Source organism: Trachymyrmex septentrionalis, unplaced genomic scaffold, assembly GCF_001594115.1.
Source record: "Trachymyrmex septentrionalis isolate Tsep2-gDNA-1 unplaced genomic scaffold, Tsep1.0 scaffold109, whole genome shotgun sequence".
NCBI lineage: Eukaryota > Metazoa > Arthropoda > Insecta > Hymenoptera > Formicidae > Trachymyrmex > Trachymyrmex septentrionalis.
In genome coordinates this window covers 434,786-455,152 of record NW_017304217.1, presented here as the reverse complement: position 1 = coordinate 455,152, position 20,367 = coordinate 434,786, and the positions used below count along the sequence as shown (strand labels likewise).

Sequence of the window (20,367 nt, the reverse complement as noted above, 5' to 3'; positions counted from 1 at the left end):
ATATATATATATATATATATATATATATGTGCGTATGTGTGTGTGAGTATGTGTGTGTACTATATTTGTAGTCATTTGAACTGCGTGCCGAATTGGTTTTCCGAACTTATAAATACAATTAAACTACTGTAATAATATCATAAATTAAACTATGACAAACAGTTTTTAATAATTTGATGCTTAGGCATCATATTAGAAAGATGCGATTATATGATATATTTCAAGTTTAAATCTTGAACTTTCAGCAAACTGTATTTTATCTATAATTTGCTGATTTGATTTAGATTCAACATAGAATTTGTATTTTAAAATGTTTGTATATATACACGTATTTCCTGTATAACACAGTATCCCACAATATGGTTTTATTCTAATACATGCATAGAGAATTGATGCTTTGATATGAGTAATGAAGGTAATCAAGTCTTATTAGTACAAAAAAGTAAAGGAGACCGTAAGACTAATGAAGCTGATTTGATCGAAATGACATCTGATTGTGAGTGAAATAAAATTAATTCAGAGAATAAGAACTTTGATGAAAATTCTGTTCAAAATTTTACTTTAAAAAGCATGCAAAAAGACATAAACTTGACTGAGCAATTGAAATTCTATTTTTTAAATATAAATCCTTTAACTAAAGGAAGCATAAAAACGAAAACAAACATTTAACTCCATACGAAAATTATAAAGATGTTTTAAAAAAATATAAATGAGTCAAAAATTACTGATTTTTTGGAAAGCTAAACATAAACATTTAAATGTTTCAAAATTTTCAGAAAATAAGTATATTTTATAATCAAGAAAACACTCGTGCATCGATGAAAAAGAAAATAATTAGTACGTATATTATTCAAGGCTCCTGAGTAGTGGCGACAGCCATATTTCGAATCGTGACGTCAGAAGCGAGAAATAACACGTTAATTTCTAATACGTGCCATTTACAAATAAAGACAATTTTAATAAAACAATGATGGGATTGCTTTAAAACATTTGTAAAAATGGACGAAAACTATGCTTATCCTTCCTGACAGTAAATAATCGTAAAAAGTGATAAAAGATACGTCAAGGGCTTTTATTCAATGCGCATGCGTAGCCTGCTTTCACTTACACATGTCTTTTTATCAGTTTTTACGATTATTTACTGTCAGGCGGGATAAGCATAGTTTTCGTACATTTTTATAAATGTTTTAAAGCACTCTCATCATTTTGTTTTATCTAAATTATCTTTATTTACAAATGGCATATAATAAAAATTAACGTGTCATTTCTCATTTTTGACGTCACGATTTAATATGGCTATGGTCACTACTCAGGAGCCTTAAATAACGTATGTGCTAATTATTTTCTTCTTCATCGCTGCGCAATTAAGCACAAAAGTGTTTTCAAAAGTTAACATATCATTTCCCATAATTATAATAAAACTAATATGTTTTATTAGTTTATGAAATCTAATCTTGTTTGTTGTATTAATTTTTGGTCTTGTACACGATTTCCATTGATATTTTTTAAAAACCTAACTGCCGTATTATCTGTCTGTACGTATTTTAATTGTGTATACTTATATTTTTCGTGATCTTTGTACTTACAGATTTTAAAGAACAAATGAAATTATAAATAGAATTGACAAATTCTTACAAATTTTATGTTACCTAAAGAGAACTTTACAGAATTAATATTTATACTTTCAGGTAATGCAACTGATATATATACAATTAAAATATCCTGCCTATATCAATCTCCCATGAATCAACTGTGAGAATCTTTATCTCTTAATCCACATAATAAAATTAAAAGTTAAGCAAAGAGTATCTTAAATTAATATATCTTGACTGAAGAGATATCTTCTATAAAAATAACAGTATTTTTCTTAAAGACAAAAATTGCTTTGCAAAAATGGTGACAGAACTATCAGATGAATCTTCAAAAGAGATGCAACAAATAAATTCAGAACGAAAGATTCATTCGTTTGATGAAGAATTCATTCCATCTGATAATCAGCAAAAACCGATGAACAAGGTACAAATGAAAAAGCAATTAGGCCTTTTGGAAGGTGTAGCTATCATATTGGGAATTATATTTGGCTCAGGTATATTTAACTCGTATTTCCAATAAATAAAAATTCAAGATAGTTTTTAAAACTACAGTGTACTTTTATGTATTTCGTGCTTTTGTACAATTGTATCGAATTTCCGCTAAGTTACATATTTGCAGGCATCTTTATTTCACCAAAGGGAGTAATACAAGAAGTAGGTAGTGTAGGATTATCTCTGATTATATGGGTGCTATGTGGCCTGCTCTCTATGGTAGGTGCCTTATGTTATGCAGAATTGGGTACTAGCATACCTCGCAGTGGTGGTGATTATGCTTATATTCATGAAGCTTTTGGCGCATTGCCTTCATTTCTATATTTATGGGCTGCTAATTTAATTTTTGTGTAAGTAAATTTCAAATTAAATTTCATTAATTGATGTATAATATTGATAGAAAAACATATCTTTGTTGCTTACAGACCTACAACAAACGCTATCATGGGATTGACATTTGCTCAGTATGTTGTACAACCATTTTTTCTTAATTGCGACACTCCGGTTTATAGTGTGCGATTAATCGCTGCATTGAGTATATGTGAGTTTTTAGTGTTTTGTTAAAGATCACCATCATCAAATTTCTAAACGGATTAGGCTCTACGACCTGTGTTCCTATTCAACAGCTCATTTCTTTCTTAGACGCCAATGCCCTCCTTGAAGTCGATAGTTAAGTGCCACCTTTCGCAGTCTCGCGTCTTCCATGCGTGTTTGTACCACCTCTTTCTGTACTATTCCTTAATTTTCTCCTCAATGGCGTGGACTCTTAAATTCTGTCTGATGGCATCATTTCTCATATAATCCGCTCTTGTACATCCTCTAACACTTCTCAGAAATCTCATCTTCACCATTTGGATTTTCTTTGCATCCTGTGATCTCACCATTCAAGCTTCGCATTCGTACAACTATGTTGGCATAGCCATGACTTTCTAGAACTTTAAGAAGGTTTCCTTTCTGTATTGGTTGCCTAAAGTTCTTCTAATCATTCTATATATTCTTATGAAGTTCCTTAGTTTATTTTCGATATTTCTATCGTATTGGTAGGTGATCTTGTAGCCTAAATATTTGAAGTGGATGACTTGTTTCAGCGTTGTATTTTCCAGACTTATTTTTGATCCGATCTTATTCTTACCATGAAATGCTATTATTTTTTATTTACTATTTTATTATATACTATAACATAATCAATTAGGCTCCATTGTCATCTGGTTGTTCATATGTTGATATCTCGCTTTCTGAAAAAAGTGTTCATCACTTTTAAATTATTGATAGTCCAATAATGTTGCAGTGTCTTCCATTGTCATTAACCGTCAGTTCTCCCTGATTTCCTGTGACACTATTGATAGATTCGTTCCCTACTTTTTCAACATTCAAGTTTCCTATTATCATGATGTAGTGACTTTTATTTATTCCATTGTGTGTTTTTAACTTTCTGTCTTTTCTTTTTTCCCCTCCTCTGAGGCGTAAACACCCATAATATTGAGATGATCCCTACATATTTTAGCACTATCCATCTTCTATCTATTAATATCGCTACTTCTACTTTTGCCCTTTGGTTCTGAGATACTCCGCTCCAAATCATAATTTTGTTGTCTATATCCATAATTCCTTTCAGTTTCTCTTTGTTTCTAATAGTATTAATTATCTTTCTTTTATTTATTATTTTTATTATTTTGTCTTATTTTCCGGATAAGCTACCTCTGAGTTTTCCAGGTAGCAGCAATCCTAATATTTTCCAATATCCATTTCCTCTTTCTACATCCGTGTCCATAATCCTTTATCGCCTTTGTTTCTGTTCTGTCCGAGGCTACTGAGGAAATTCTGAATATTGTTAATGACCGCCAAGTTGGGTTATCAGTCCTACGTTGGGTTAAATTTTTTATCGATCTGAGCTAGATCCAATGTATTTTGGAAAAACAGTGTTACCTCGTGTAGGATGTGATATTCAACACGCACATTGATTTAGATCTAATGAAAGCTCCGGTCCTTAGAGCTCTATATTCGCAAAAGACCGTATAGTAGTCTAATCACTTCATCACCTTATTTAAGATATAATGCATAATTATTTGAATGCAAATATACGCTTAAAAGTAAATAGCGACGCGCGTGTATATAATAATATTTATATATTATTTATATATAAATACAGCTAAATTTAAATAATTTAAATATAATTAAACATATTGCTTGAGGATAATTTTATTCAATTTAATATATAAAATATATTATGTTCACCTATAGGTTTCCTCACTTTCATCAATTGTTATGACGTAAAAGAGACATCAAAAATGCAGAATGTATTTATGTTTGCTAAAATTGGGGCATTAATGATTATTATTATAGCTGGATTAATCTGGCTTTGCATAGGTACGTTTCTTAGTAAATCTCTTCAATTCTTAATAAAATTTTAATCATTTATTAAGAATTATTCATTTTAATCTGTTATGTTAATTAGGACACAAAGAAAACTTCGAAAATAGTTTCGAAAACACGAATACCGATCCTGGAAAAATCGCTGTAGCTTTTTACTCTGGCATATTTTCTTATTCAGGATGGAATTATTTGAATTTTATGACGGAAGAACTAAAAAATCCTTATGTGTAAGTTACAAAGATGATTGATTAATCATTCTATAAAAGGAAAAATCGAAACTTCGATTTTACTTCTTGATCATCAAATTAATTGATTGACTTAACTCAATAGAAATTTACCACGTGCAATTTACATATCACTGCCGTTAGTGACCTTCATATATGTTATGGCAAATGTTGCTTATCTGACCGTTTTAACTCCGACTGCTATGATGGCTTCCAATGCTATCGCTGTGGTAAGTAATATTTTTATTCAATGTATAAGATGTCCAGTACATCATTTCTTGTGGGCAGATAGAGCGAAATAAATTTAGTATCGAAGTCTTATACTATTATGTCTTTTAGTTAAAAACAGGGACCAAAAAATTTTAGTCTGGATAACGGTCCAAAGCTAAATCTTTGTTGCTAAGACTTTGTTCTAATTCTTTTACCATACTGGGTCCATTTGCAATTTGAGCCTTTTTGATCCTTTTTAGTTTTCGGTAATTATATATCTGTAACGGTCACTATTGTTACTGAAAAAACCAGAACCAACACCGTAACCGAAAGTTGAGTAGTCTCGGACCATAATTACGATTCGATCAGGCTGAAATTTTAATCCATAATGCAATTTCCGAGTTACTAAAGTAAGCCGATTGAGCATGTAATCTTTAAGAATTAATTTCTTATTAACTATTACGAAAATTATAAAATGGTATCAAAAGACTTTTTGACTCAGTTTAGTCCACCTATAAAAGATGATATGGATTGAACATCCCCCCTGTGTAACAATTAATTAGATTTTAACAATTAGTTAGATTTCAGTAGCACCCCTGGCGAAAAAAATTTTATGAAAAACTAGATAGATTGAGACAAGATCTTAGAAATTCTTGGTTTTTCATAGATATTCGTAATAGAACGTAAAGTGGCGTTGTTTATTTGAAACACCAAGAAATCCTTCAACCTCAAACAACGACACTCTATGTCCCACTAGAAATATTTACAAAAACCTAAGAATTTCTAAGACAAATAAACCTCAAACTTAAGAATTTCTAAAATCTTGTCTCAATGTAGTTTTTGTGTACTTTTTCGTAAACATTTTTTTCCGCCAGGGATTGTTAAACGTATACAAAATTTAGTCTTTTTATTAGACTTTTGGAAATCAACTTCTCGGATATATGGCTTGGATAATACCTGTAATGGTAGCTGTATCCGCTTTTGGTGGATTGAGCGTTCATATTATGACATCATCCAGAATGTGCTTTGTCGGTGCCAGAAATGGTCATTTTCCCTCGATGTTGAGTCACATCAATATGACCAGAGTCACACCTATGCCTGCCTTAATATTTCTGGTGTGTACAACGCTAAATTATGTCTGCTAAATTTTTAAGGCTAATTAAACTTTTAATCTCTCTTATTATAGCTATATTGAATTATGACCTTAGGAGAACAAAAATTAAAAACTTTCTTTCTTATTTTATACATAAAAATAAATTCTTTTCTTTCTTTATATACATCAATCTTTTTGCATTTGCAGTGTATTCTATCCCTCATAATGTTATGCACGGGTGATATATTTGTACTGATTACATATTGCAGTATAGTAGAATCATTCTTCATTATGATTTCGGTAGCTGGAATTTTATGGCTGCGTTATAAAAGACCCAATATGAAACGACCAATCAAGGTAATGTATTTCATATACATGAAAGTATTAAACAGTGTATATACAGGGTATTATCATATAAATGGCTACCACTTTTTACTTTGTAAACTAACAGAGATAGACCTAATAAATATACGTACTCTCAAATTAAACTTTATTGTAAGGCTCTTTATTTTAGCTACGAGTCAAGCATAGCTCGTAGTCCTGTTCTTTTTATTGTTTTAATTTTAAATTATTTGAGCCATTTTGTATCAAATTTAAAATTTAAAAATTATAGAGGTCTTTTTGATTCAATTTAGTACGCGATACTATCTGCATAAAAAGTGTGCGTGCATGCATGCGGGCGTGCGTGTGTGCGTGTGTAGATATATATATATATATATATATATACACACAATATATATGTACATACGTATATAAGTCATTGAAATTTCTTCTCAGATACCATTATGGATACCTATATTGTTCGTAGCATTATGTGCTTTTCTGGTTATTGTACCATGCTACCAAAGACCATATGAAGTTGGTATGGGCATTCTGATCACTGTATCTGGTATACCCGCATATGTCTTCGGTGTTGCTTGGAAAAGCAAACCATTGTGGTTCCAAAAAGTTAACAGTTCGTAATTCTTACAAATGCAATTGATTAAGTTTATTCATTATTTATACATTTATTTAAAATTTTCTACATTGCTTCTCTTATGTCATTAAACAATTCTGAACTTTCTTTGCAGTCAATTCTAATAGCAAGTGATAATGTGTTTATTACGTATAATAATATTGTTATTTGCGTATTCAAGTAAAAAATATAAAGTAGGAAAACAGCACAATATAGGTTATAAATTTACAGAGAAAAGAATGAAAAATAGAAAGGTTCAGAATATCATTGTTTAATTACGTATTTCATTTATTTTTCTATTTTATTTTCAGTTAAAGCTACTCACGCTATACAGAAATTATTTCTGTCTGCAAAGGAAGAACTTGAAATCAATTAAATAAATGGCAATTCTACTTCATCATTCAATATAATTGAATTCAATTCAATCGAATACGATGTTATACATTTGCCAAATTACTTTGAGATTTCAGAAAAAGAAATTATGATTTTACATGTAGGAATCAAAAATTAAAAAATATCAATAATCTAAAAAAAGGCAAGAACATATAATTTCAAAGGATAATGGATATAACTACAGAGAATCCCAAAGGTATTTATTATACTTATCTAAAAATTACATAATAGTATAATGAAAAGAAAGATTAATGATTGAAAAATGAAAGAATACTACGTGATGATCTGTACTGTATATAGAATTGAATAGATCTGATAATTGCATTTTATGATTTTCAATATGCCAAAGGAGTGTCTTTTGTTTTTGTGTGCTACAGTATTATTAATATTATTCTTTATTAATTATATTTATCTACATTTTTAATTCTATTATTGTATATATATTAAGTATTTATAATATATTAATATATATGTGAAGAAGTTTTATAAGCAGCTTTATATTGCAAAAGCTGTATTTTAATGATGTCAGTATATCACAATAGAAAATATAAATGTATATATCAAATTTGTAATTACGAAAGAAGATTACATTGTAAAATATCCCTTTCTTGCTTAAGCCTCCTATACTTTTCGACTTTCTAATATCCTAAATCAGGCCTGTCCAAAACTTGGCTTATAAGCCAAAACGGTTTCACCTCTCCGCCGTCTCGGTAGAGCGAAATACAAACGATTCCGTATAAAACGTTCTTTAATTTACCTCCGGTTAATTATTTCGGCTAAAGAACTCTCTTGGCGAGTCGGCCAACTTCATTTCGCTCTGTGCCGAAAACACAGACCGTTACAACTTTTTGCGCTCAGTACCTTCACTTTCTCTCTTCAATGCTTGAACATATGTTTATTCTATTTTAAATACAAAAACTTTGGGGGATTTCAAGCAGACCTATTGTACTTTTCCGTTCTACTTCATTAAAAGGATTCTAATTATTGTTGGGTGAAACAACTGGTAGAAACAACAAAACTCTTAAATCATTTTTGAAGTTGTTATGATAAATGCACATTTTATTATAGTCTAATATCAATGTAATTTTCAATATTAGATTCAAGTAGTACAATAAAGTTTCACGATAAGATGACCAACAATAATTCATTTAAGATTTGAATTAAAAGCTATTACGTATATTCTTAAGGTGACCTTATATGATCAATAATACTGTCAGTATTATTGATTTAATACTAATTTGTATTATTAATCGTGTAAGATCATCTTATAACAACAAAATACAAAATATAAATTGGCTGCATTTAGCAGAATGATTATTTTGTAACTATTGAAAGTTTTCTTCCTACTTTTAGATCTAGAAGAAGGCTCCTATCTCAGTAAACAATCATAAAACAGTTGCAAAACTATTGTGTTCTGCTGAATGCAGCCATATTTATTTCATTAAGATGATTCTTTAATTAATTAAGTTACCATAGAAATGTCTAATTTTTTTATATAGTGAAGTTGAAGTACCGAACTTGATATATGCAAAATTCTACGGTAGATTAACAATTAAATAAGAGAGAAAAAGAATGTTGAAAATGTACTTTTAATATATAACTTAATGACAGATAAAGAAACGTTTCTTTAACTGACTATACACAAATATTATCATAGATTTCTTTAAAAAAACGAGATAATAGTTTAAAAAATTACGGTTGTAATGGTCACAAAAAAATAATAGGTTAATGGCCATTCTGAAAGATATTTCTGTGTGTAAACTTGCATACAACCTCGAAAAAGTAAACATAATCTGATCTTGTTTTCGTTTGATGAAGATGCAGCTTTTGGTTTACTATTGTATGTTTTATACTATTTTATTAAGATATACACGTAGTTTTAATATCCAAATTATGCAGATAGTTATGATTTTGTGTAGGCCCTGAGGCACCCCAAATTTTCAGTACTTTACTAAATAACCATCTTAATATTATAAATAATTAGGTATACAGAAGTGTGCAAAAGTTTCTGGCCAGTGACATTTTATACTCTAAATAAAAAAGCCTGACAAAATTTTAATCATTATTGGATATTAATATAAGATGTGAGTGATAAAATCTTGTACACCTGATGTTATAACACCTGATTAAAATTTTATCAGGTTTTGTTTTATAAATCACAATAGAATACAAAATGTTATTAGCTGAAAACTTTTGCATGCCACTATATGTATATATTCACATAAAGAAAAGATTTTAAAATGATGTGAAAGGATTAGCTATCTTATTCATTAGTTTTCATTTATAACAGTATGTTAACTATAATGGACTTTCTACAATAAGTCGTTAGTAATAGGTCAGAAGCAAAAAGCGAGTCGTAAGCGAATCAGTAATAAGGTAACAATGAGTCAGTAATCAGTAATTACGTAGAGATGGCCAAATTATATTTCTCACGATTTAAAATTTATGTTACATTAGAACTGACCAATCACATTATATATAATTATTTGCCTTAAAAACTATCATCCTTCTAATTGGCTGAAATATTATGATGTAATAATCTAATACAGATTTAGTCTGGATGTAAGTTTTCTATGAGAAATTAAATTTATGACTTAGAACAAAGATATTCAGAATAAATACTTTTGGCTTAAAATTTAAATGTGTAGGTATTTATGCTTATTTATATTCTTTATTTCATTGCTGTTTTATTGTAGTACGCAAAGCTCTGCTTCAAACACGACATTAGTTTGAAATCGTTAAAAGTTTTTGATCTATATTACTCTCTGTTTAAAAGTATTCTATTGCTATTATTATAAGATACTATTATATTCATAATAGATTGAAACTATAAAAATACATTATAAATAATAATATTAATAACAGAATATTTTGAAATATATTGACTGATGCAGAAAAACTTTTAACAATTTTAGACAGGTCGTCCCTGAGTATCAGCGTCACGCGTTATGATAAAACAGCAATAAAGTGACAAGTAGGAATGGTAATAGGCATAAATATTAACAATTTCAATTTCAAGCCAAAAGTATCCATCCTGGACAATTCTGACTTATAATTCTGACTTACTACTAATATGATATGAGTGATCACTGACAACTTATTGTAAGAAGCCTGTAATTTTATATCACTTTTACCAAACAACAAAGAATAGTTATTGGAACGCATAATCGAACATATAATTCTATTCCTATTGTACACATTTGATACAATCTTGTTAACATCATATATATATTAATGAATGTCTTCTGGATTGAACATTCCCTGTAAACAATTGTAACCAATAAGATTTTCCAAGAGAAAAGAATAAATGAATTAAACTGAACGATAATCCACTATCGTTCAATCTCAATCATAATAAATAAATAAGATAAAATGTCATACTTTAGCACGTCTCAATATGGAATCTTTGCTGGCGTCATATGGATGATCTTTACTTGGAATTTCCAATACAGCGGGTATCGGTTGAGTATGACTATCAATTACGTGGCGAATCATTTCAGCTACCTGCGATAGAATACCAAATATCAGATTACAGAGAATACAAAGAAACATTTTAAATTACTTTTATTACTATAAACAGAGCACAACTTGATAAATCTGTTCGCGTTGCTTGCACTTTTTACATTTAGTAGAATCTGTACTCTCTTTTCTTAATATCCAAATATATATTTTTCATTCTAATTGCAAAAATTTTTAGGAATAGCAACACAAGCAGATTTAATTATAGGACTTTTAAAAAAATTTTTAAATTACCGATGAAATAATTATCTTTGCTACTTACATTCTGGTTAATAAGAATGATGTCAATGTCATCACGCTTGATAAATCGCTTAAAAGTATCCTCTACTTCACTTACTGCTGTATCTATAAAGATATTTTTTATTAATGTACAATGCACCTGAAGTAATGTACATTACCTTAATATAATCGTGTAAATATATTTTTCATAATGATTATAATTATGATTACATTACATTTCTTTATAGAGCGAAATAACAATAAAGAATAATAGATTATCTAATCAGTAATTAACCAATTAGTTTATTGCTTTTTTAGGAATAATGAGGAATACTCAGTTGCATACTAAAGTATTTGCATTATAATATGCGACTAGTACTTACTTTTGTCAACAACCATAAAGTTAGCCTGACGATGTTTATTTATCTCTCCAACTCCACCTAGTAAGAAGCCTACGCAAGTATCCTGAAATAAGATAAATGTTCAGAAGTACTACCACATAAAAAACCAGTTTTTTCAATAATTAACAAAATTAGTTTAAAAAAGATATATATACAATGTTTTAAAAAGAATTCTTATGGAAAAAACTGAATAATTATATTGCATATATTTAAAATGTGAAATATCAATTTTATGTTAATTAAATACCATTTACAGTAGTTATTCAAATCTTTCACTTTATTAAATTGATGAGTCTAATATACTAAAAAAAATAGAAATTTTATGAAAAAAATTAGCAAAGACCCTAGTAAATGTTCATAAGTACTACTCCATCAGAAAACACGATTTTTTTCAGTAATTAGTAAAACTAGTAAAAAGATAAATATACAATATTTTAAGAAGGAGCTTCTAATCCTTTGCTATAATTTTAAATTAATTAAAGCAGTGAATGCATATATATTATAGAGAGATACAAATTTTGAGTCAAACTATTCTCTGCTATAATTAAAATCACATGAAAAAAAACATGCAATTGCCGAGTTTTTCTCAAAAGAACAATAAGTTTTCTTTTAAAACATTGCATATAAGTCTTTTTATAATTAGTTTTAATAAATACTAAAGAATAAGAATAATAAAAAGAATGGGAGAATACTTCTGAACATTTATCAAAAATACCCTCAATTATAAAGATAGAATAAAATTACAAAATTCGTGATATTTAACATTGCAGAATCGTTGAATGGAACAAGTATACACAAGTTAAGTTTTATTAACTAGCAATCTAACAGTTTATACATATAATATATTATAATTTAATTACATATTATTATGCAGCTACTGACGAAAACTATGAGAACAAAATATCAAACTCACGATTCTCTATTGGATTCGAGTCTTTAAAGATCATCTCCGATCAGGTTATAATTAAACATTTACATTTACACTAACCTCGTCGCCAATCACCGCTAAAAGTTTACCCTTTCCTGCAGAATGAAGTGTCATTGTGTTTGTCTTGAAAATAAATTAAATCTCGCAAAAATAGTTTTCGCCCGAAATATATTTTAATGTCGCTTGCACGTCAGCTGACGAAACGTATACCACTCGTCACGTGCCGCATTAAGTCTGTTCACGTTGCTTGCACTTTTGGCACTCGACATCTTCGCTTTCTCTCTCTTTAAAGCAAAATATGTATCTATCTCATTTTAAGTGCAAAAATATTTGGGGATTTCGTGCAATGCGAACAGATCTATTGTCACATTTGTCAGTGTTGCCCCCCCTCCGCGGCTCTGAAAAATTTAATTACTAGTATCTATTCCAAAAATTACCAGTTTTCCCGAACCCGAGATGATAGTGATGTCATGACTGATGTTATTCAAGAATTGTCATTTTCTTAATACTCTTAATCAGTAAAAAAAGGTTGTGCTATCATCATTAAAAGGTATATTAAATTAATCTTATTTGTATTCTTAATATATAAACTTTTTGTTGTCTCGGTTAGAAAAAATATACAATTATAACCTAGAATTGAATTAATTAATTAATTAATGTATATCAAATTGTTACAAATACGCAATATTTTTTTTTGACAATCCAGAAGACACTCTTTTCATTCAATTTCAATAAAATTATGCTGATTTGATGCGATTTTGCATAAAACAAAAGAATGTTCAATCCCGAGACATGAGAATTTTTTTTATCGTTGAAGTTAACTATTGTTAACTATTAGGTTAAGAAATTTGTAACATCGATGACATAGAGGGTTGCACAAATTCTCTGTTTTATAAACACAAATTCTCTGCTTTAAAAATACAAATTATTTTCTATATAATTTTTATTTTTACAGTACAAAAATGCGTCGAATGAGCATTAATTGAAATTGAAAGTGAGAAGCATCTTCTAAATAATTATCATCTTTTTTAATAATGAAAAAAAATTCATAAATACACAAGTGATTATATATTTTTATATTATAAAAAAATGACACCATAAATATCTATAATCAACTTTTATCTGATTTTGATAATTTTATAATTTCCTTTTGGCATTGAATCCCAGTTATTTATAGGTTAAAATTAGATAAATATAAATTAGAAAATTTTTAGTAGAAGAAATAGCTGATAGTGATAATTAAAGATAGGAAAGTAATTCAATATTTATAATGCAGTTAGAGTTTTTCTATTTCAATTTAACTTCATTCCTTTTTTGATTTATAACTAAAACTGTAACTTAATTACATTTTTGGTAATTAAAGCCTATTTTACAATACACATAAGCCTATAAGTTATAAGTGATTGTAGTTGCACAAATTGATTAATCAAATAGAATATAAAGAAAATATTCCACTGTGAGTGATCAATTCTTACAACTAAAACCACTCATAATTACACTCACGGTTGTTGTAGAACATTAGGCATTAGTTAAGATTAATTTGTCTGTTTTGTTATCATAAAACAAATTTTTCAAACTTGATTGTTATAAGATAGACAGATCTGACAACCTCTTTATCCCATAGCTAATTTAAATGCTTGAAAAATGTATCATATAACAAAGAATTGATAAATATAATTAGTTTATAAACTAATTTGATAGTTACTTTTAATTAATTTATATCAACGTATTATACAGGATGTTCTGAATTTAAATGGCCAAACTTCGGGAACATATAGGGAATCGATAAATTAAGAAAAAAAGGTTCTTTAGAAATATGTTTGTTTTGTTTTGGAAATTTTTGCTTTATTTTGAAAAAATTTGCGAAAAAAAGATCTAATTTTTATATATTTTTATACTTATTTATTACTTATTTATTTACACTTATTATTTATTCGCTTTTTAAATATAGATATTGTTAAAAATGTTGGCTTCTTGCAGCAATGCAAGAGGTCAACATGTTTTCATTTTTTTTATCCATAATAGATGCATTACATCTAGTACGGACAGCTCATGTTGTAGCCAAACACTGATATCTGGTGATATTTTGTGCACTGCAGCCAAAATTCGGTCTCTCAATTACTCTCTTGAGTTGACTATCGACGAATAAACTTTCTGCTTCAAGACTCCCTCACACAAAGAAGTCCAGTGGTATTAAATCAGGTGACCGAGGTAGCCAAGATACTACTTCTTCACATACTATCCATCAATATGGATAATGTCTGTTTAGCAAAGTTCGAGTAGTTTTATTATAATGAGCTAGACATCCATTAAGCTAAAGTCACATTTCAATCCGTTGCTGCAGGTGAATGTCTTCTAAATATAATTAGAGAAATCGTTCTCCCAACAAATTTGTATATCTGGCTGCATTTAATCTTTCGAATAAAAAAGTATGATCCCACTAGTAGAGACTCATTCCAAATTTCGAGCTAAACATTAACAGCAAATTCATCCTGAAAACTGTATTCTCTAACAATTCTGGGATTTTCACGAACCCATACAGGACAATTTTTTAAATTAATAATTCCTGTTATAAAGTTTCATTCATCCACACAAAACGAAGCAAAAAGCACATCTCTTAAAGAACTTTTTTTCTTGATTTATCGATCTTCTACTCGCTCCTGAAGTTTGATTATTTAAATTCAGAACACTCTGTATAACTTATTCGCCAACATATGAGCTGAAAATAAAGTATATTAAATAATCAGTGATTATTTCTCATGATTAAAACATATCTTTATTTCTAATCATCACACTCTGTAAATATCTGTATTAAGAATTACATTATGATCCTTACAGTACATACATCAACTTATCTTATTATTGATTTTATAATTTTGATTCCAAGTGTATATATTAATTTATTATAAATATAGAACGTAATAATATGAAACGTAATAATTGAATGTTCAATAAATAAAATAATCTAGTAATGTTATATAAAAATGCATAAGATTCTCTTATATTTAAAATAGTAATGCATAGAAATTATAAAAAATTAACATAAGATTAACTGAAAAATAATAACTGTAATTGTAACATTTTCAGAAAAGGTAACTAGTTACTTTTTGAAAGAAAAATACTGTAACTAGTTAGTTTCACAAGTAACTTTCTCAGTCATACTGAAAATACATCAAGAATGTTCTCAAGTGGGCCGAACTATACAAAGTTGAAAACGCATTTGCGTCTAGCAATCAATCGGCTAAAATTGCTAGAAAAGAAGAAGACAGAGTTGGCGCAGAAGGCACGTCGCGAGATTGCTGATTTTATTGCCACTGGTAAAACTGAGCGTGCTAAGATCAGGGTAGAATATATTATTCGTGAGGACTATATGGTGGAAGCGATGGAACTGTTGGAGATGTACTGCGATTTGTTGCTGGCACGTTTTGGTCTTATCCAGCAAATAAAGTCAGTATTGTGGCTCTATGGTCGGTATTCATAGTCTGCTTTTATTTTAAAACTGCCCCTTAAGTAATATCTTAAGATACTAATACAACTTCGTGATTGGCTTGTGACATCTTAAGGTTGTATTTAAGACAGTCTTAAATATATAATAATGTACATATATTACAATGGCTGCGTTCAGCAGAACGTTTATTTTGCAACTGTTGGAAATTTTCTTCGCGTTAATTGGATTATACTTTTAAATCTAGAAGAATTATATTTCAGCAATCATATAAAAAATCGGTTGTTGAGTCTGCTGAATACACCCAATGACTTGTAATAATAACTTATAAATATAATATCATATTATCTTATAAATATATATTATCAGTGATAACGTATGTTTCCACTCATATTTCCTTCAAACTTTTTGACAAACAAAATCCATTAATAATTCATTAATTAAAATAACAACTTACTTTAAAGCAATTTATTATTCAGGTATACACAATTTTAATTTATTATCTATTCAGAAATCTTGACGACGGTTTGGCAGAAGCTATATCAACCATTCTTTGGGCGGCGCCTCGCATCCAAACAGATGTACAGGAAATCAAGGTGATAGCAGACATCTTGACATCCAAATATGGTAAACAGTATACAGAAGCTTGCCGAGAAGAAGCAATTCAAACCATATCAGAAAAACTGAAGCATAAAATGAGCGTGCAATCACCATCAAAATTGCTTGTGGAGAAATATTTAATAGAAATCGCCAAGAATTATAATGTGGAATATGAACCAGATCCACAAATAATGGCAGAAGCCCAGGATGCGATGTTAATAGACATAGGAGGGGAATCAAGGAACAATCTGGACACAGCCAGTGGAGGAATACCTCATCCTCCTGGCTTCATAGGTTATCCACAAGCACCTCTATTACCCGATCCTGGATTTCATTCGAGCGTGGTAATTTAAATCTATTTTTTATTTAAAAATGGAAGAACTAATATAATGTTTAGAAATTGGCAAGCTGAATTTATGAAATTATTTAATAATGATTTCTAATAATTTTAGTCATTGCATCATTAAAAATATCATGTTCCAGGATTCGGAGAAAGATACTCATACCTTAGGATTTGTATCCCCAACATCTCCACCTTCTGTTGAAAAAGATCAGAATACTTCTTTCAATCCCGCTACGCTTTCGTACAACATACCTCTAGACAATGCCAATTCGAACAAACCCGTAAGTAACTTGTGTTTATTGTCAATAATTTCTCAAATTATATTTTTCTATTAATATTAATAGTTATAATAAACCATTTTTTTAGTTATAATATTTAAAAAAATCATTAATTATAGGAAGATTTACCACCACCGTACCAGTCTAACTTCCCACCTGATTTAAATAAACAGGTGAAGTCATAGAATATTCTCATTCTTATAATTTTTAAATAATTATTAAAATAAATGAAGATATTTGTTTAAAATATGAAAATATTTTCATAAAATTCTATTGAATCATAAGAACATATGTACAATTATATTTTCCATATATAGTCAGATGAGAAACCAAAACCCCAGCCAAGGTCCAAGATACCAATAAACAACTATCAACTTCCGGATCTGCCAGCAGTGCCGACAGAAAATAATGATTTGCCCGCGAATTTATCCGTAAATGATGACATTGATTTTGATGACTTGATGAAGCGATTCGAAGACCTGAAGAAGAGGAAGTAACGATCAATAGAGAGATAAAAGCAACATATGTTATTTTGTTATCACTTTATCCTCGCAAGGTGTTATATTTAGTAGTGCCTTGTGCAAAGAGAAAAGGTCTAGCAAATTTATGTTAGTCTCTAAGCTTTTGCAATAAGGAAAATAAAAATATATAATTATGCTTTATCCACGAAAAACGTGTATAAAAATACACATAAATTGTTATATTAATTAACGTGTTAATCTTTTTCATTTTTATCATTATTACATATACTCCATAATGTTTTATAATAAGTGTATATAATATTTTCAAATTAATATTTTTATGAGAATTTTTGATCTTCCTATTTCTTACTTCTCATTTTATATATTTCTTCTACAGAAATTGTTAGATATAAGATGTCTATACAATGTTATCAGTCATCCCAATCTTCGCATCTCTGAAAAAATCAATTATGTAAAAAATATTAGAATTCTTTGTATTTTTAAAATTTATTCTCATAGAATTTTTTAAATACCATCCTTTATTTTACTATAATTTAACTTTATTAATTAAAATTTTTATTTTTATTAAAATTTTTATTTTTATTAATTAAAATTTTTATTTTCTAAATTAAACTTCTTTATTTATTATATACTTATATATTTTTTTAATTTATTCTAAGAAAAGAGAAATTCTAAAATGTCCATACATTATTAATAATCCAAGGAATACAAAATTGTATAAACGTTTCTATAATTGTTATGCCACTAAATTGTGATCCTTGACAAATTTGTATACATACTTCTTTTCCTTTGTCAATTAAACAAGTTAGGAGATTTTCCGAGAAGTAACATGCATTCTGTCTCGCATCTGAATCCAAATAATGAAAACATTCTATGACAGCTTCCTCTATCAAATCCTGTAATTCTGGATTGTGTGTATTACGTGTCATAAACTGAATGATCGAGACTTGCTCAGGATATCCCCTTTGATCTACCTATTAAAAACCACAGAATTGAGAAAATCAGTCTAACTCTATTAAATAAGTTAGAAATAGTCTATGTATTTACCATATTTAATTCATTGAAGAAACACTGGGTGATGCACTATAATAAAATTAAACAATACTTTGTATTAATATAAATTGTTAAATTATTGTATTGATATTAGACATCTATTACGATGAAAAGACATATTACTATTAACTTGAAAACTAACAAAAAAGTATATAAAATATTTTAGAATAATACTTATTAATTATTAGAGAGAGAAAAAGAAAGAGAGAGATATTTTTCTTTATTATTTCTTTTAGTTAAGATTAGAGATCAGAAATGTTTAATCTTTGTGTACATAGTATTATGACTTCTGCATGTTGCACGCGACAAAATGGCTGCATTCAGCAGAGAAAGCAGCTTTTTTTTTTAAATTCTTTAATATGATTAGTTTATACATTTACATCCATAAGGAATCAAAAGCAAGAATCAATCGTATTGAAGAATTTTACAACAGTTGCAAAGCTTTCTCTGCTGATCATAGCCAATTTTGCCGCATGGCAAACGTTTTCACATCCGATGTTGTTCAGTGTGCAGAAGCTATTATTGCTACAGATGATGATTGCATTTCTTTTATTTTACATTTTTTTTAATTTTAATTTTAGTTTGCCGTTTTTTAAAATATGAATATTTTGAGAAAACAATATGTATGTATTTATACATAATTGGAGCTCTATTAATATAAAAAAGAATACGAAATGTTCATATTTCAAGAGTGGATCTGGACACGGAGAAAACCCACGAAACGCATAACTTTTATAAAAAAAAATAATTAAAATTGGGCTCTTAAGATAAAAATTAAACAATAAATGAAAAAACGGGCAATTAAGAGCCTAAATTCGCAGTAATTGAAGCGATTATGTCAATATATATTTCTCAGTACGACATATATATAACAAATACTGAACGTTTCGGCTTAATTCAAGCCATCTTCAGCAGTCTAGTATAATAAAATCTCTTGATAAATAATTCGAGACATCTATTAATATATCTTACTTGTTCTTGTTGCCTGCCATAATTCTCAAAGTTGTCATATGTCTGGTCATAGCTCGACCTACCAGCTCCATTGGAATAGCTGAAATCGTGATTATTGCTGCTACGAGAAGAATGACTGCTTTGCCGGTTTCCGTTTGTATAACTAATGAAATTGCGTCAATCGTTAATATATTTTTCTGATCGTTTCTACGATTCCTTAATTATTACATAAATATTAAGTCGGCGATACACGATGTTTGTTTTCCTACTGGATTGCTAGTTGGATTAGAATCTTGCCATCCTAATAGTACGGTAGGAAGAATCTAATCCAGTTAGCAACAAACATCTTGTACCGCCGGCTTTAATTATACTGATTTTAATATTTTTAGTTCTTATTATTATCTAATCAGTTATTCATGGATGATTATTTCATCTTGTTTCGCTACCGATTCTCATTAGGATCTTTCCAAGATTGTATGTTGGAGAATTTGTTGCCGCCATTCGTAATAAAGAATCTTGTACCAAACAAATCTACGCTTAAAGAGTCATCGCCTTCACTTGATGAATCATTATTGCTATGATTGTTATCAGTTTTAGATCGTGCCTTGCAAATCTGCATAATCTTCTGATATTGATCGTGTTGAACCTGCTGGACACTTGATCTGCATTTTAATGACTGCAAGCATAAAAATTTGCTGAAAGAATTATTATGTATTTTTAGTCTTGACGATGCTGTAACTTTCAAGTCTCATAATGCAAGAAGCTTGACGCTTAATTGACCACCAACGAGATACTATTAAAGATATTATTGAGCGC

The 20,367-nt window shown here is 28.9% G+C and overlaps 4 protein-coding genes across 14 annotated transcripts in view; 2 read left to right on the top strand and 2 right to left on the bottom strand.

Annotated features, from left to right (window-relative positions):
• The window catches only part of LOC108748855 (Y+L amino acid transporter 2), a 9,662-nt gene extending 2,072 nt beyond the window's left edge, over positions 1 to 7,590 (top strand). For 2 of the 8 annotated variants that reach the window (XM_018487245.1, XM_018487236.1), the window contains exons 2-12: positions 386 to 496; positions 1,689 to 2,086; positions 2,212 to 2,434; positions 2,510 to 2,625; positions 4,326 to 4,451; positions 4,540 to 4,684; positions 4,788 to 4,911; positions 5,806 to 6,006; positions 6,192 to 6,341; positions 6,762 to 6,939; positions 7,251 to 7,590. In XM_018487245.1, the coding sequence (XP_018342747.1) occupies positions 1,894 to 2,086; positions 2,212 to 2,434; positions 2,510 to 2,625; positions 4,326 to 4,451; positions 4,540 to 4,684; positions 4,788 to 4,911; positions 5,806 to 6,006; positions 6,192 to 6,341; positions 6,762 to 6,939; positions 7,251 to 7,315 (1,521 nt within the window). In that variant the 5' untranslated portion in view covers positions 386 to 496; positions 1,689 to 1,893 and the 3' untranslated portion in view covers positions 7,316 to 7,590. Of the gene's footprint in view, positions 1 to 266; positions 497 to 1,688; positions 2,087 to 2,211; positions 2,435 to 2,509; positions 2,626 to 4,325; positions 4,452 to 4,539; positions 4,685 to 4,787; positions 4,912 to 5,805; positions 6,007 to 6,191; positions 6,342 to 6,761; positions 6,940 to 7,250 lie in introns of those variants that run through there. The other 6 variants (XM_018487271.1, XM_018487262.1, XM_018487253.1 and 3 more) reach the window with 5 other exon arrangements.
• Positions 7,591 to 10,199: 2,609 nt separating this feature from the next.
• On the bottom strand, positions 10,200 to 12,645 carry LOC108748828 (V-type proton ATPase subunit F 1). Its single transcript, XM_018487205.1, has 5 exons — positions 12,460 to 12,645; positions 11,454 to 11,535; positions 11,114 to 11,196; positions 10,714 to 10,836; positions 10,200 to 10,593 (listed from the first exon to the last, which is right to left on the bottom strand). Exons 1-5 carry the CDS (start codon positions 12,511 to 12,513, stop codon positions 10,564 to 10,566), a joined length of 372 nt encoding a protein of 123 aa, XP_018342707.1. The 5' UTR covers positions 12,514 to 12,645; the 3' UTR covers positions 10,200 to 10,563.
• Positions 12,646 to 12,824: 179 nt separating this feature from the next.
• LOC108748817 (IST1 homolog) lies at positions 12,825 to 17,729 on the top strand. Of its 2 annotated transcripts, none has more exons than XM_018487187.1 (6): positions 12,825 to 12,949; positions 15,487 to 15,846; positions 16,356 to 16,788; positions 16,928 to 17,068; positions 17,185 to 17,238; positions 17,383 to 17,729. In XM_018487187.1, exons 2-6 carry the CDS (start codon positions 15,578 to 15,580, stop codon positions 17,560 to 17,562), a joined length of 1,077 nt encoding a protein of 358 aa, XP_018342689.1. In that variant the 5' UTR covers positions 12,825 to 12,949; positions 15,487 to 15,577; the 3' UTR covers positions 17,563 to 17,729. The 2 variants fall into 2 exon arrangements, with proteins under 2 accessions (XP_018342689.1, XP_018342698.1); XM_018487196.1 differs by lacking the exon at positions 12,825 to 12,949 and adding an exon at positions 14,618 to 14,743.
• Positions 17,730 to 17,902: 173 nt separating this feature from the next.
• The window catches only part of LOC108748710 (general odorant-binding protein 71), a 10,766-nt gene continuing 8,301 nt past the window's right edge, over positions 17,903 to 20,367 (bottom strand). For all 3 annotated transcript variants that reach the window (XM_018487007.1, XM_018486999.1, XM_018487016.1), the window contains exons 2-6: positions 19,998 to 20,227; positions 19,573 to 19,714; positions 18,595 to 18,630; positions 18,327 to 18,521; positions 17,903 to 17,981 (exon numbers count right to left, since the gene is read on the bottom strand). In XM_018487007.1, the coding sequence (XP_018342509.1) occupies positions 17,958 to 17,981; positions 18,327 to 18,521; positions 18,595 to 18,630; positions 19,573 to 19,714; positions 19,998 to 20,170 (570 nt within the window). In that variant the 5' untranslated portion in view covers positions 20,171 to 20,227 and the 3' untranslated portion in view covers positions 17,903 to 17,957. The remainder of the gene's footprint in view (positions 17,982 to 18,326; positions 18,522 to 18,594; positions 18,631 to 19,572; positions 19,715 to 19,997; positions 20,228 to 20,367) is intronic.

Coding starts and splice junctions, on each gene's coding strand:
- LOC108748828 (XM_018487205.1), bottom strand. CDS start 12,513: ATGACACTTCATTCTGCAGGAAAGGGTAAACTTTTAGCGGTGATTGGC. Junction 11,536..12,459: donor TAGCGGTGATTGGCGACGAG/GTTAGTGTAAAT, acceptor ATCTTATTTCAG/GATACTTGCGTAGGCTTCTT. Junction 10,594..10,713: donor CCATATTGAGACGTGCTAAA/GTATGACATTTT, acceptor AATTGTTTACAG/GGAATGTTCAATCCAGAAGA.
- LOC108748817 (XM_018487187.1), top strand. CDS start 15,578: ATGTTCTCAAGTGGGCCGAACTATACAAAGTTGAAAACGCATTTGCGT. Junction 15,847..16,355: donor GGTCTTATCCAGCAAATAAA/GTCAGTATTGTG, acceptor TTATCTATTCAG/AAATCTTGACGACGGTTTGG. Junction 17,069..17,184: donor ATGCCAATTCGAACAAACCC/GTAAGTAACTTG, acceptor CATTAATTATAG/GAAGATTTACCACCACCGTA.